Source organism: Paramormyrops kingsleyae, chromosome 25 (assembly GCF_048594095.1).
Source record: "Paramormyrops kingsleyae isolate MSU_618 chromosome 25, PKINGS_0.4, whole genome shotgun sequence".
Classification (NCBI taxonomy): domain Eukaryota; kingdom Metazoa; phylum Chordata; class Actinopteri; order Osteoglossiformes; family Mormyridae; genus Paramormyrops; species Paramormyrops kingsleyae.
In genome coordinates, this window is record NC_132821.1 from 22,321,037 (window position 1) to 22,337,749 (window position 16,713).

The 16,713-nt window shown below is 48.6% G+C and overlaps 1 protein-coding gene across 8 annotated transcripts in view; it reads right to left on the reverse strand.

Annotated features, from left to right (window-relative positions):
• Positions 1-1,122: 1,122 nt before the first annotated feature.
• ctnna2 (catenin (cadherin-associated protein), alpha 2) overlaps positions 1,123-16,713 on the reverse strand; it is a 239,838-nt gene continuing 224,247 nt past the window's right edge. For all 8 annotated transcript variants that reach the window (XM_023799332.2, XM_023799334.2, XM_023799335.2 and 5 more), the window contains 4 exons: positions 14,560-14,741; positions 13,844-13,949; positions 10,775-10,909; positions 1,123-2,279 (listed from right to left, as the gene is read on the reverse strand). In XM_023799332.2, the coding sequence (XP_023655100.1) occupies positions 1,992-2,279; positions 10,775-10,909; positions 13,844-13,949; positions 14,560-14,741 (711 nt within the window). In that variant the 3' untranslated portion in view covers positions 1,123-1,991. The remainder of the gene's footprint in view (positions 2,280-10,774; positions 10,910-13,843; positions 13,950-14,559; positions 14,742-16,713) is intronic.

Below are 16,713 nucleotides of genomic sequence, written 5' to 3' on the forward strand. Positions count from 1 at the left end.
TTCTAATCATTGTTTAGCAAAAACAATAAATTATACTGTATTACAGTTTAATGTTCAATATATAAGCATACCCTATTCATTTACTTACACAATTCCATATAAATTTACATTCTTGATTTGTTCTTTCACATAAAACAATGGGAAATTGATGTCCGATATATGTCGTTTCGTTATATCGTGCTTTTTAGGCACGTATCTGCAACGTTTCGAGGACCCCCCCCCCCCTCCCCACCCTCGGAGTTCATATGTTCTGCACACACAGATGAATTCCGTACTCAGCATGTCTGCATCGAGCAGTAGACACTTCGTGAGAGAAGCAGAGAAACCGTGACCCAAACCATCAGGTCGCTAAAGAACCAGTGACCTGTATCCGTCTCCTCATTGCATTGTATTGCCCTTGTTACTAATATTCCATTTCTGCGCTTTACCACCTCTGTGGTTTTTTTGTATGTCCCTCTCCCCACTGCATCACCTACTTATTGCTTATTTATTGTCTGCTTGTTCTTATATTGCACTGTCTTGTCACTGCACTGTCTGGCCTTTTATTGCGCTGATGTTTGTCCTACCCTCCCGCCCCTCCCCTGCAACTCTGCCATTCTGTGGAATTTCACCGCGTTCTTCCGAATACAAACGACCATAAAGCTTGAAACTTGACCAATGCAGACCTCCAGTCTTGACCAGTACTGATCCAAGGTGAATCTCACCTCCGGCGATCGGCTCGATTCTTCGGCAGCTTCACACTCTTACGCTGGTCAATTTGGTTCGGTTTAATTTACTGTGCCGCCCATTGGACTGGCTGGTGCTCTGGAGCTCAGCAAACACCAAAACCTCAGGAATAATGACCGCTACGGACAAACACTCAAAGAAAAAAACAAACGAGTTTAGTATCTCCATACTAATTATGGGCTCTCCTAAGGGATGGAATTCCGCAGGTTTTGGTGGACAGATACGCTGGTAGAAGTCTAAACTTCCGGAAAATTCCCTTGCAGCACATCTCTAAACATTAAATCGGTGCCGACGTGGATTCGTATGTGCGACATTGGGTCGGAAACAGATTTGAACAAGGACTGCACGTGTGCCACGACCAACATCAACCTGAGGGCACTGATTGCACAGAGCAGGTAGAGTTGAAGAGTTTATTGGAGAATGGAGAACATGAGAATATGAAAACATGGAAAGCATTAACCTCCAAGCAATCCACTGAATCCTCTCCACATCTAAATTAAACAACATCCTATCCCTATGTCCAACCAGGCCGAAACAGTTAGTGGCATTATAGTTAAATAAATACATTTTAAAAATGGTGTAGATGGAATCCTGTGCTTTATGGGCCACGTGGGTTATAAGAAATGAGTCGTACGCTAATGTTACGTTCTGGGTATATTAACCATGAACATCATCGTATCACTACAAGTAACAACCAAATTAAAAAATACCGATACTGAACAAATCTAAGCGGCCTCGTTAGATGGATTGGGGGAGAAGCTGACAGAACATCCATAAAACCAGCAATGGCTGACATCAAGGTTTTCATTTGGTTAATTTGATATATTTTTAAATCATTCATACACACATCCAGCCAAATCATTATTATAATCATTATTACTATCATTATAGTCGATCACTTTACGTGTTACTGTTATGTCACAAGATTCAGCGAGGCTCAGAGATACCTGACAGTTTTGATTTCCCAGTGAACATCACATTTTTCCATCCTTGTCTGTTTTCTGTGATCAGGTGCCTGTTCACTGGGCCAATCTAACATGACTAATGGCAAAACTCAACCCCCAAACCCACCCACCCACAATCCGGACTCCCCACATCGACGCTGGCGTCCCAATCCTAGCTAGCTATTGTAGAGATACACGGACACGGAGGGGCCTCACTGCCGAACCTCGATCAACAAATGACCCGAAAGAAAACAGAAAGGAAAGATCAGAAGGAATCCGAGAGAGCAGTATGGGGGGGGGCCTGTACGGCGTGGCGGGGGTCTAGAAGGAGTCCATGGCCTTGAACTCGCTCAGGGCCTGCACAGGCGAGATGTGCTTCTTCTGTGAGCCACGGCGCACCCGCATCTGGCACTCCTCGGGCTTCTCCCGCTTCACCAGCGGCTTCTTCTCGGGCACCTTCATCCGCCACGACACCACGGGCGAGTTGACCGCGGCTGTGCCGTACACCTTCTGGTACTTGGTCGACGCCACATAGGACGCCTTGACGGTCAGCACCACCGCGTTCATCAGGTTCTTGGCGGCCTGGATCAGGGAGGTGGCGCTGTCAAGCTGGTGGGGGGGACAAGACAAAATCAGAGACGAGCGTCACAGGCCGGACCGTTATTATCCGCTAACGTGCTAACGGCTCATTACTTAATAATAGTAGCAGTAGTATTAAGTAGTAATATTGCTGTTAGTGCTACTATTATTAGCGATATTAATAATAAAAACAATTGTAATTATTATTTCTCTTATCCATATTATTCTTCAAGGTAATAATGTATTAATGGTCCGGAGAATTAATATTTATACTGAGAAGAAAGAGAAGAATATGAATGAATTTCATTTTTTTCCCCCAACATCCCCGTTTAGTTTCTGTCGCCTTTTTTATTTGTTAGTCATTCAGACTCAAACTTAATTGTGGTTCCTGGTCTTGCCTCTCCTGGATCCCCGGTTAACTATCCACAGAACCTTAAATCCACCTCCCTGGGGGGGGGGTTTTACCAGTCTCCCACTAACTGTCTCGGTCTGGAAGCGGTCAGCTCAGCTTGGGCCACCTGCTGTTCTGAAGTCTTCTTCTGGCGCACCTGCTCGGGGGCGCCGTCACCGAGACGAAAGGGTAAAACGTCACGCTCGCCACACAGAGGTTTCTGCACATCCGTAATTAACACGTACGCCGGTCCTCTGTTTCCTCGTCTGCCTCCTCCTCTCTTGTTCCCGGACATTCCCCGGCGGAGCCTGTATCCCGAGCGGAGTCAGCTGGACGACATAATGGACTCCAGCCCCAGATGGTGAGCGGGAAGAAGAAAGCCCGTCACCCTCCAGGAAATCCGCGGACTCGGTAATCAAAATCAAATAAGCGACAGCGAATCCCGAGCGGAACGCGGGAGGGCATTAATGATACGATGGCGCCGGGCGGAGAGGAGGGGACCGCGCCGGGCCAGGGTCCAATTACAGAAGCTGGGATCCCTCGTTAATCCCAGGGCCGCCAAATTTGGCAGTGGTGCCAATTTAACGACCTGGGGGGAGTCCCTGGAATTCTGAGGCCACCGGTGACACCGTGAATGCCTTTTCCCCTCACCACCAACACGGAATAGGCCCCATGAACACGGCCCTGCCAACAGGCTTTCTGCCTGTCTCTGTCTCGTTGGGGGATATTCAGAAGCAACAGAAAAACAAAGTGAGGTGGGGGGGGGGCAGGGAGGAGCTTTTAGGTATTTTTAACAGGTTCTGCCAGGTGCCGCAGACTCGGAAGTCGCCGGATCTGAATCTGACAGCCGCTTCACACTCGAGCGCTGATTGTAACCCCTAGGAAAACACACTTGCCGCGCTAATTGAAAGCATGCACCAAGGGAGAGGTTATCATTCGTCAAACCCAGGTCATATGGGCGAGATATCGGCGCGTGCGGGGAGAAAAACCCTTTGAGGATACATATCAGCGCGGCGGAAACGCGAGACAACAAACATCTAACTGAAATCTATTTGAAATATGGACACAGTTTGAAGCTTTCGCTTTGCTGTGCCCCCCCCCCCCCCGGCTGGGTAATGATGTTCATGTGAGGGGAGGGGAGAGGGGGGGAGGCATGATCTCCTATCTTTGTGTGATGAAAGCACATGGAACAGCCCCCCCCCGCCCCATGATGATAAACACACAATGCCGGAAATTCCGGAATCAAATACGGCACATCACAGCATGTCGTACGCACTTCAACAGGCAACATTTTACACCTCTGCAGTGTTTTCTGTCAAATCCCAAATGATCCATGTTTACCCCAAAAAAAACAGATGGGGGATAATTCGTCAGAAGCCGGCCGGTCAAACGATGTTTACAAAGGGAGACGGACAAACAGAGAACTCTGGGTTCACCCAAAGGCTGTCTGTCTGCTGTGCGAGATTTGTGTAACTTTCAAAAAACAGACACTTTTGTGCTGTATCTGCTTAGAGGATGAAGCATAAAGCACATAAAGCACATGACAGGCTGTGTTCAAAACGCCACGATCTGAGGAGGTAACAGATGACGGAGAAAGTGCCAGTTCATCACAAACACACACAAGCGGCAAATTACAGATCCCAAATAATCTGAGCCATATGTCTACTGACCATGGGAGTGTACCCACGTGAACAACCATATGATCATGCGGAGAGCATGCGATCCCGAGCTGGGGCAGGAATCGAACCCCTAACCCTGGACATGTGAGGCCACAGTGCTGAAGCACCTGCCTGCTTCATTCTTTAAAGGGTAAATATATCATTAGCCGACTGGAGAAACGTGGGGAAAACCATGATATTTCTCTAAGAGACACATGTTGTTCTCAACGTGCCGTGGAGCTTCAGAGAAAGCGTTTCCAAGGAGATGCGTGGAGAAGGTGCTTCAGCTCCTGACTGGCGGAGCTGCCGCTGACAACCGTCAATAGCCCGCTAACCGCCGTCCCGGAATGGACGTACCGCGGTACGGGATGGAGGTACCGCGGTACGGGATGGCACCACGGCATGCACCACCTGAGCTGGAGTCCTGGTTCAGTCCCATGGAGGAGTGACATCATGGACATGACTTATGAACTGTAACATCGTGGGTGCAGCCTTCAGTCTGCTACCCTACACAGGGCGGCATGGAGACTCATCCATGGTCTTTGGTTTTGACCTTGACTACTATTTCTCCTCAGCCTGGGGGGGGGGGGGGGGGCTGGGCAGCCTGCTGACCTTGGGGCCCCCAGAGGTTCTTTTTTCTACCTGCTTGGGAGTTTTTGGTTCATCTCCTCCGTTGTCCAATGGCATTCGTTCTTTCATTTCGTTGTCTTTCCTTTTCCCTGTTTTTGTAATATTCTGTCTTAATGATGTTATAATGCATCACAGCACATGTAAAGCACCTGGGGGTGACTCAGTTGTGAAAGGCGCTATACAGAAATAAATTGAATTTAATTGAATTGAAAATTATTGTAGGATGAAGGGAGACTGGGAGAGTAATGGATGCGAGGAGCCGGGTAGGGGAATGAAGCAGTGCTGGTGTGAGTTTTTGGAATATTCTAAGAAACCAGAAAACCACATCCCACCAGCCAGTCATATGATCAGCCACACCATTATGAAATGCACAGAGAGCATGCTGTCACTTTATACGGTGGTAAGACATGCGGGCAAAGTGCTGTGCAATGCCAGTTATCCGTGAGGCGGCACTGTAGCAGAGCACACCACATAGTACTGTTCTGGTATACTATGGTTTGGCATACGTCAGTGCGATATGCACTGTAGCAGAGCACACCACATAGTACTGTTCTGGTATACTATGGTTTGGCATACTTCAGTGCGATATGCACTGTAGCAGAGCACACCACATAGTACTGTTCTGGTATACTATGGTTTGGCATACTTCAGTGCGATATGCACTGTAGCAGAGCACACCACATAGTACTGTTCTGGTATACTATGGTTTGGCGTACTTCAGTGCGATATGCACTGTAGCAGAGCACACCACATAGTACTGTTCTGGTATACTATGGTTTGGCATACCTCAGTGCGATATGCACTGTAGCAGAGCACACCACATAGTACTGTTCTGGTATACTATGGTTTGGCGTACTTCAGTGAGATATGCACTGTAGCATAGCACACCACATAGTACTGTTCTGGTATACTATGGTTTGGCATACTTCAGTGAGATATGCACTGTAGCAGAGCACACCACATAGTACTGTTCTGGTATACTATGGTTTGGCGTACTTCAGTGAGATATGCACTGTAGCATAGCACACCACATAGTACTGTTCTGGTATACTATGGTTTGGCATACTTCAGTGAGATATGCACTGTAGCAGAGCACACCACATAGTACTGTTCTGGTATACTATGGTTTGGCGTACTTCAGTGAGATATGCACTGTAGCAGAGCACACCACATAGTACTGTTCTGGTATACTATGGTTTGGCGTACTTCAGTGAGATATGCACTGTAGCATAGCACACCACATAGTACTGTTCTGGTATACTATGGTTTGGCATACTTCAGTGAGATATGCACTGTAGCAGAGCACACCACATAGTACTGTTCTGGTATACTATGGTTTGGCGTACTTCAGTGAGATATGCACTGTAGCAGAGCACACCACATAGTACTGTTCTGGTATACTATGGTTTGGCGTACTTCAGTGAGATATGCACTGTAGCAGAGCACACCACATAGTACTGTTCTGGTATACTATGGTTTGGCGTACTTCAGTGAGATATGCACTGTAGCAGAGCACACCACATGATACTGTTCTGGTATACTATGGTTTGGCGTACTTCAGTGAGATATGCACTGTAGCAGAGCACACCACATAGTACTGTTCTGGTATACTATGGTTTGGCGTACTTCAGTGAGATATGCACTGTAGCAGAGCACACCACATGATACTGTTCTGGTATACTATGGTTTGGCATACTTCAGTGCGATATGCACTGTAGCAGAGCACACCACATAGTACTGTTCTGGTATACTATGGTTTGGCGTACTTCAGTGCGATATGCACTGTAGCAGAGCACACCACATAGTACTGTTCTGGTATACTATGGTTTGGCGTACTTCAGTGAGATATGCACTGTAGCAGAGCACACCACATGATACTGTTCTGGTATACTATGGTTTGGCGTACTTCAGTGAGATATGCTCAGCAGCCACATCTTTTAAAAGAGATTTTGTGGACAAACAAGTCAAAAAGACATTGGCGGTGTGGTGGTACTTTTTGCAGTTTAAAGTCCGACACATTTATTAAACATAAGGATATGCCGAATTTATACTGATTACTGACTTTTGGGCGTCATAAAATGCCTCATTAATATTTTAGGCACACTACTAATCTGCTTAAATTGTGGGTGCAAGTAAATGTCCGTATAGCACCGAAAAGCTGGCGTCCAGACTTACGTGCTTATTGCATTTACACGATATGATATCGATGCGATATCGCCCAGCCCAACTCTGATGCCAGCTGGGAGGACCATTCTCTGGGCAGAAGGATGTGTTATCTTGTCTTTCCGAAGATCACTGCATGGAACATCCCTCAGTGCGCTCTTTCACTGGTAATCATGCTCGTCAAGAGTACAGCACTGTGGGTTAGAAGAATATAAGTGGCACCCCCGAACATCACCCACTGCATCCGACGAGACTGGGGGCTCGGGTGGGGGGGCTCCTTGCATAATCATGAGCAGGATTTGTGTGCCCTGAATGCATCTTTGGTTCTGGTATTGTTCTCCTTCCCTCCCCTCATCCCAGAACAAGCTGGACATTTGTTACAGGGGCTGGGGGGGGGCTGGGGGGGGTGGGGGTGCCGTCTACATGGGTCTTATTTCAATCACAAACTCGCCACAAGCATACCTAAAAAATAAAAAATTAATTTGGAAAAAAAAAATCCTCTCTCTCTCTCAGGCATACAAACCGTCATAATAAATTCACATCATGGTAATAAATTCACATCAACCTGCTTTTCCCCCCAGTCATCAAGCTTTTTGTTTATAATTTAGTCTTTGCTCATAGCCCAGGCATGTTCGGAATAACATTACCGGCACTTTCTTTCTCTCGCTTTCCGCGCGCTGTAATCAATCTAGAAATAAAATCATTTGTAACCACTTTCAAATTGCTCTGCCTGGCACCAAGTCTCCATCAGCGTCGCTCTTTAGACGCAGAGACGGATTGTTCGCCAGGGTCAAACATCATGAAGAACAACAATCACATGACATGAAATAAAAAAAAAAAAACACAGTCACAAAAAAATCTCAGAAAAACAAGACATCTCAGAAACGCACGAGCGCTAAATTGTGTTGTTTCTTGCAACAAGATTCTGCAATTTCAAGTTCTGAGAAAATTATAAGAATAATCATAAAAATAGTGCAGCACGCTCACGTTGATGGCGGATGGAGGCTTCCTATGTGTCAGACCAGGAAGGATGCATGGTGGCACACACACGTGTAAAGGGGCAGTCACATGTCACAGCGAAGCCGCCCATGTGTCAACCTGCTGTGATTTTAGACATGAGCAGGATGCAGGTCTACGAGCCCCGAGAATGTCACCCTCCTCCACCAGACATACATCCATCTATCCTGTCCCAGACACCCATCAGGCACCTTGCTAAACCTGAAAGTCACATGGTCAGTAGAGTGCTCACGCCCAGACAGGTGTGGCCTTACCTGTCTTTACCAGGAAAACTGGGGGAAGAGCGGGCGGATATTGCCCTGAACTGACTTGAAGGTCCCCAAAACAGCGAGGTGTGTAGAAGGAGCTTTTTGTAACGGAAATGGCAGCCGTAGCAGACACGGCGTCCAGCGGTTTGGCAGCGGAGGAGCCGTAAAGGGGACGGTGTTCGACTGCATTTGCCGGCTTGGCAGCCTTGAAGCCATAGCAGGGATGGTGTTTGGTGGTTCCGCGGGCGTGAAGCCATAGCAGGGGCAGCATCCGGCAGCTTGGCGGCCGTGAAGCTGTAACAGGGACCATGAAGCCGTAGCGGAGACGGCGCTCGGCCTCAGAGATGCAGCTGAAAGCAGGTGCCTCACTGTACAGGATAATTATCCAGGGTGCTCGTTAAGATCTGGTGGAACTGGCACCGAAGTTTGAACAAAAGATGCTTTGAAGTTTTAAAGAGAAGGAGACAGGGAGGGAAGGCGAAGCTGTGATTGGTGGGGGGGCAGGTTTTGACTCACTCGGCATTCTCGCCACGCTCCCACCTCCTCTCCAGCCTCCCACCGGAGCCAAACAATGACCCCCCCCCCCCAGCCAGGGAAACCCACTGCTCCTCTTGATAGCTCCACTCCATTGACCAGAGGAACACGTCCTCAATAAGCCCCCTGCTGGTCACACATATGATTTATATATAGAGGGTGGGGGCAGGTACTTCGGAGATGGCTGACTGGGGAGGTGACTGCCGGAAGCTCAGAGCCACAGTGTCACCACCCCCCTCCTGGTCACCTGCTCGTGATTTGGCCTGACAGGAGGGGGGCGCGACTGACCGAGGGAATTGCGGTGAGGTGTGAGACGGCCTGACACCATGGCCTGGGGGCCCGGTTACTGCAGGGGCACGTTCTGGGTCAGGGGGGTCAGGCAGCCATCTGACTTGGACTCCCAGGGCTGACATTCCCACTCGGGATGGGGGGGGAAGTCAGGGAGGGGCTCCACAGACAGCCAGTCCTACGTCCAGCCAAATGGGCCATTTAAAGCCCAAAGTGGTGTGTGAGATGGTATCAAGCGGGTCGCCTAAATGGTGGCATTAACGATATTCTCAGCAGGTCCCCATTCCAGAACACGCTAGGGATTTCGCCAGCAACCTGTCCACGCGCACCCAGTTACTGGGAAGGTCACGGCCATCCTTAACTACTGTTAAAAACGACGTGTCCTTTCACGTTAGCGGTGGCGGCAAACGCCTCGACGAATCCGTCAATACGCCCCAGCTCCTAGCGCTGGGGACGTTTACCGCCGCCGGAGCCTGCTGAAGGTCGAGGTCACGCTCGTTTACACAAACACGCTCGTCACAGCCCGAGCAAATGACTCGGTACCACAGAAGCTAAACAACAGTGAACGGTGAGAAGCTAACAGTCAAACTATTAAAGTTACACTTCAGTTAAAGTGCAACTGAACAGTTAAGTCAATGATTTTCTTTAAGAACTGATCAGCCTCGAAAGATGGGACTCAGATGTATGACCCTACTGTGTGTCTCAAACATACTCATCATGCAAGGGTATTTGTGAGTATATGAATATGTTATTTTCATTTTAAGTGGCTAAGTCTGACTACGAGGCTTTAAGGATGGAGGAGCTCAGAGAATAGCCATGTGTGACCTTTACTGTTCGTTCAATGATGTACTGGTCATCGGCCTTAATCCATACCGCCCCCCCCCCCACCCCCTGGCCCCCTAGAGGCTCAAACACACATCGATCCCTCGCTACTCCTACGCCGCCTGTCAATGGAGATTACCAGTCACGCTCTCCGGAGTCTGAGGCGAGATTACTGGCTCTCCTCTTCCCCAGCACTGATTAACCTGCCTCCGGTATGTACTGGAGGTGGGGGTGGGGGGGGGGGAGGAGGTTGCAAGACGGTGGGTATCCCTGCATAGGCAGTGTATCCTTTTCCTGGTTTTTGACATTGCAGCCTGTCTGTCGGCTCATCCTGACAGTCATTAGGAGAGTGACATTTTAACTTAACCCCCGTCCACCCCCCCCCAGCAGGCGGGCCCTTGAATGGGTTTTGAAAGCGATCCCCCAGTGTATCATCATTTACCGACTGTATATATAGCACCGCCCCCCCCCCCCCCCCCTTTTGTATGACCCGCGTGGCGCTTTTTGTCCGCCTGACAAACGCAGGAAACCAGGACGGGGAGGCTTCACGCCCAGTAAGATGCGCACAAGTCAGCGCGGCTGCCGATTACTGCCCGTTGCCACGGAGACGAGTGGCGTACCCACGATACCAAATCCAGGGTGTCACCTGAGTTCTTGTCAACTTTCCATGCCGACAAGCAGAGTGATGCAGACACCTGTGGAATCCCATCTGGCTTCCGGGTAGGACCGCATCCCCAACACCCCCCCGTCCGGGGGTGGTACGCGCCAACTTACCCCCGAGACGATGAGCTCTCCCCCGAGGTTCTGCACCTCGGCCTTCACTTTGCTGCAGATGTTCAGCTGGTGACAGTAGAGGGCAATCCGTTGCAGGTATGCCAGCAGGTCTTGCTTACAGGCCGAGTCGGGGCACTAGAAAAAAGAAGAGGAGCTGTTCATTAAATTACCTTTTAATTAACTGCTAATTATCAGCCCTTCCTACATTCCTACATACATGCTAAACGGGTTGAAGTCTTTAGCATTCAAAATGACCTTTAAATAAGGCATGGTGTGAATTTGGTACCAGCACTTCATAGGGCGGCGAGGATGCAGAGAGTGTAGACCCAAGATCTGTTTGGGGGCCATCTGTTAAAATCAGCAATTTGCGTACATCTGCGGACGTGGCGTGATGTTTCAAGCACCACGTTTAGGAGATGTGACTCTGAACGGGGTGATGGAGGCACCGAGGGTGTCGCTCAGAGCGGGCGGGACGTGAGCCAGGCTCCGCTCCGCATCGCAATGAGGCCGGCGGACCGGAAGAAGGGCGGGGGCCCAACCTGAGTCAGCGGACAGCTTTTGGATCAGCGTGTCGCCCTCAGACCACCGTGGCTAAACCCAAGATCCTCAGACAGCAGCCCCCGCAATTATGGAAAAAGCCCACTGCCGTAAAAGCGCTTTTTATGACTTTTTAATACTGCCATAAAAATAAGCACACCAATAAATAGAAAAGGAGAACAAATCAATATAGAAGTGAAAGGAATCTTGAGACCCTTTGTTCTTTTGTTCTACCATAGGGTGGATGAGACGTACCACTGGGGTAATGAAATCTGACCATGAAATTCAATTAAACTCCACAAAGTTACACCTCCTTTTTACTCTGTAATATTTTAGATGGGGTTCAATGTTAACCGTATGGAATGAGGCATTATGGGAAATGGAGTCCTGAGACAGGCTGCCATTTTGCCCAGCACTTCCTGTACTGTGCCGGCCTCCTACAGATTTCACCTGCAGCGCCACTCAGACTGCAGAAACAGAACAGCTGTCGTTGCAGTATTCGTGCAGCCCAAGGTGCCAAATGCAGCTTTTCTCCCTGTTCGATCAAATGAAGGCTCTGTCTGTCTGATGGTCTACGAGCTTCTCCTTCGGTCACGGTTGATCTGAGTGCCGCAGAGAAAGTTAAACAAAACTCAGCACAAAGTCCAGGCCCCGTAAGGAACAGTATGGGCTACCGTGTAATCCTTGTGGAGTGTGGAGGCCACTGCTCGTACGCAGTTCTGGACTCCTGAGAGACAGAGTGTTTCTGTTTAGATGCAGTACTTTCTGCCTATGACCTTGTGTCACGCCAAGCTGTCATACCTGATTGGTTCATTTTATCCTTCGATCTTGAGGTGCCTTATCAAGGCTGAGACAGAGTGTGTTTACAATGCATAAAGGAGCCCTCCCCCCCCACCTCCCCTCGTTAACCTCCTTGTTAGAAAACCTGAAGCTGCACTTCAACATTAGTTTTCATTTTTTAATTGAGTAAAAATATTACTTGGCTGTAGCTTAAAGTCGTCACTCATTCTGTGGTTCCTCTGCCTGTAATCATTCAGGTTGTGATGAGTAATATGATTACCGATGAGCGGCCAGCTCCACATTTACTTTAATAAATTAATTTCCGTAAACATAGAGACTTGGCACACCAACAAACATGTCCGACAGATTCCTGCATAGACTCCGCACTATAATACAGGCTATCTGACACTCCAAAGGACACAATCTACTTTGTTTTACTCGAGGAATGTCTGCTACGAACAACAAGGTTTGTCATGGCTCGGTGGTCTATGATTCACGTGGACAAGGACAGGAACAAAGACAGGAATCTCAATGCTTCTCAGTCAAGAACAAGATCTCAACTCTTCACATTTGACATCAAGAAAAATAACTCAACCAATAACATAACCTCAGCTCTTTTTAATCAAGAATAAGAACTAAACTTTTCACAACCAAGAACAAGATCTGTACTCTTCACAACCAAGAACAAGATCTCAACTCTTCTCTGATGGATTCTGTTTCTGATGGCAAGAATGATATGGAAATAATTCCAGAAACTATAAGATCACCCATAGGACTTTGTTTACCAACAACCTCTCCTTTCCTTGTGTATGTCCGACTATTTGCATGCAAGATGAAATCAGTGGTGGCCTTCGCTCTGTACCTGCAGGACAGGATTTAATGAGCTGAACTTGCTCAGAAAGAAATGCCCAAGCCCTCCCTCTGCATGAGCTCACAGCGTGCATGTGAGCTCGTCAAATGCAGCACGGGGAAGCAGAAGGACGTGAATATTCAAGTCAAGGAATCGGTTAACGCTTGAATTAAGAATGGCAAGCCACCTGTTCAATTCATTAAAGCAACTGTTGATTCTGTTCGGGACCCGCTGCTTTGCACTGCATCAGATTCCCACTGAAGCGATTCTGCACAATTCCGTGGATACGGTTCAGTAACTTCATAGCCCAATGTGGTGGGAGCATGTGTGCATGTGCCGTGTGTGTCTGTCCCTGTTTTTTCTCTCCCGAAAGCCTACTTCCTGCTTGATACCAAATTTCTCATTACTCAAAACCGGCAGGCTAATTTCAATATCAAACGAACTTCCTTGCTCGCAAGAAGAGATGGGGGCAAAAAGAAAACAACAAGCCAGGTCCTAATGAATCGATACCTCTTTGTGAATGGACATGATACTCGACTTATTAAATGTTGATGAAGCAAACAGGCTCCCCTTCGCAGATGACACATCATAGCCATCATCGCCACATACATCTCCCTCTTTTATTCAAGGGGCCAATTTGATTGACTAGATATTGAAAGAGGCCCATCAGCACATCGCAGAGGTGCCTCAGAGGGCCTAATTATATTAAAGATGGGCCCTATTTGAACTTGGGTTCACAGTTCCTGAGCGGGTTGTGAGGAGCTGGATAGCCTGTTTTCACATTGCTGCGGCACCTAGACCTTCAGAAAAATGTAAACAAATAAGCAAACAAAAATCTGGCATGGGTAACCCGGCTCTCCTGGAGTACCTTTGGAGCCCATTTGCGTAATAAAGACCTTTACCTGGTCAGCAACGGCACGGGCCAGTTTGTCCATCCTGGAGCCGGCCTCTGCGATCTTCTTGGCAGCATTGATTACGTCGGAGGAGTTCTTCAATGGACCTTTGCCCCTGTTACAGAAGCCCGGGAATGAAACTGATAGTTGGTGACCTTTGTTTACCAAGGATGAAGGGGTGACCTTTCATCAGCGACACTAAGACCCTATTACAAGATCCTATGGCATAGTGCCAGTACCTCATCACATGCCACGATTTATTTTCCCATCACCTTAGCGACGGCCCAATTATGGCCGATGATTGATTTGGCGTTACACTAGACAGAGCTATCTTAGGAAAATGTTCAGTGGGTAACATTTTTGCCTTGGTCTTTCTCAGTCCGGTATGGAACATCCCGGAACACACAGCCGATACCACATCAACCGACAGGCTGGCTGTCCTTGACTGACTAGCATTTATATATCTGTCAAGGTAATTGGTGTGTGCAGGCAATTTGCAGGAAAGGTCCATGTTCTGAAGACGAGGTAGTTATAAATCCAATAGATTGAACATCAAAGTTTGAAAACAGACGGGAAGTCAGAAGCGGCAGGCAAGTTAGGAACAGCAGACGGAGGTGGCTTGCGAGTAGATCAACACGAGGCCACCTCGGTGAATAATTTGAACAGTTTGTCAGGAGCAGCCATAGCGATGACACAGATTTCCCTGCTCACTGCAGCCTGCGTACCTGGTGAAGTCAGTCATCTCCATCATGATCATGCACATCTGCTTGGCTAGCACGATGATGTCGTTGCCGTTGTCGTCCCATTTGGCTACCTCGGCGTCCAGCTTGCATTTCTCTTGCCGGAAGCTCTCCACCTGTTCGGCGATCTTGGCCTTCTCCTCCTGAGGCAGCTGGGCCATGATGGCCTGGGATGGAGGGGAAGAGAGCGGGGGGTGCGCAGGAGGAGAGGGAGGGGGAGGGAGAAGGCGCGGAGGGAAAAGGGCAGCACGGATGGGAGGAGAGAGAGATGGCACAGAGGAAAGGATAGGGAGAAAGAGAGAGGTGTATAGAGGAAAAAATGGACAGTAGGAGAAAGGCAGGAAGGTGGTAGGAGAGGAATTTGAGAAAATAAAAGATGGAGAGAGGTGATGAATGGAGCAGGATCGAAAGAGAGGAGCGGCAGGATGATGTATACAGAAGGCAGGAAGGGTGGGAGAGAAGGGCAGATGGAGGGATGGAGGGGGGAGAGAGAACATGAATTGGGACAGCGAGCATTCCAGGAAATCCCTCTGCCCCCAAACTCTGCATCAAGGCCTATTAACATTGTTTAACCCATGGATACTCCACAAATTACTTCACGTTACTCATATACACGTGTAAGATGTGGCATATGCCTGGCCAGCAGGATAACGGTCCACAGACTGCAGAAATCACACCTTCAAGGTCATAAAATACTGTGGTGACCTACAAGATCCCATTTCTTTATAACTACAGGGAGTGAAAATATTTACATGTGGACCCTTAGAATGGTATCTCTTTGAAGTATAATACAGCTTCTTCAAAGAGCTTGGAATAAAGAGATAGATTTTTCCATTAATCAACCGGACACACACATGCTTAAAGACCAAAGTCTACGTTTCCATTTTGTCGCCAAGATGGATGAATTCTCTTCACGACGATCCGAAGCGCATCCAAGACTGAATAAATCTCTCAGGCAGGTCACAGACACATAAAAGTGTGCGAGGCAGGCGATGCAATGATGATTTAAACATTTTTACTTCAGCTTTATTGTTTAAAAGACAAAATAATGAGAGAGTTCAATACAATCCTCAGCTGAAATGTAATCCTGTCCAGAAAATTACAGAACATGAGCACACTCAAACAGAAGACTCCCCCCCACCACACACACACACACACACACAGCTCTCAGTCGGGGAATCCTCGCCCCACTCAGGCCGGATGGTCGGAGAGCAGGGGGTCGCAGGAGAACGGAGGGAAGAAGTGCGTCACCCCCTCCCCTGCCATTAAGAGGCGGGGGGACGCTCCCAAAGCTGCCCCTGTAGCCTTCCTGGAGAGGTGGGAGCGGGGGGTGCATTGCTATTATTATTATTATTCACGTTAACTGAGGCAATTGAGGCTATTTCCAAATTTGTGCTCGTTCCCACTATGGAGGAAGGGTGTTTTACGGGGGACGGGCTCGGTTTGGGCTGGCTTCGGGCTTGCAGCACAGCGCCACCTGCTGCCTGGCTCTGGCCGCCATCTGGCCGGGACTCAGCCCAAACGCCAGTGATAGCGTTTGCTCCTCACTTGTCCCCCTGCTTCCCGTGGCCCCCCTCCCTCAAGGTTAGCCCTCCGGTTTGCTGGCCACTCCCCCCCCCCCCCCGCCTGCCCCCAGCATGATCCCCCACCATCCGGCACAGCGAAATGGTAACTAGAGCAACAAGCTCCACGGTGACGGCTGCTGGCGTCCTGGTAACCGAGCAGCTGACCTTCCCGCTCGTATTAATCACTTCCCATCATGACTAGCCAAAAAAGGAGAGATTCACTGAGGACGCTGAGGATCCAGAAACTGCCTTTTAAACAGAGGGATGTTATTGGGGGCAGGGAACGACCGGGCAAGGGGTGATTAAGGCGTCACCAAAGCTGGTCCCCAAAAGCATTGCAGTCCCTGACACAGATTGCCACCATGTCACCAAATCAATTACTTGTTAATTACCAATTACAGAGCTTGTAATGACAAACATGAAAAGACAGGGGGAGCCAGAGAGGCCCGCTTAGCCCAAGCGTATAAATGAGGGTGACTCACAAACACACTGATATGACCCATTCCTACAATCCCCGAGCAAGATACGCGGGACAGCAAAGTTAAGAGAGGTCAGAAAAGTAAAGTGAGGAATC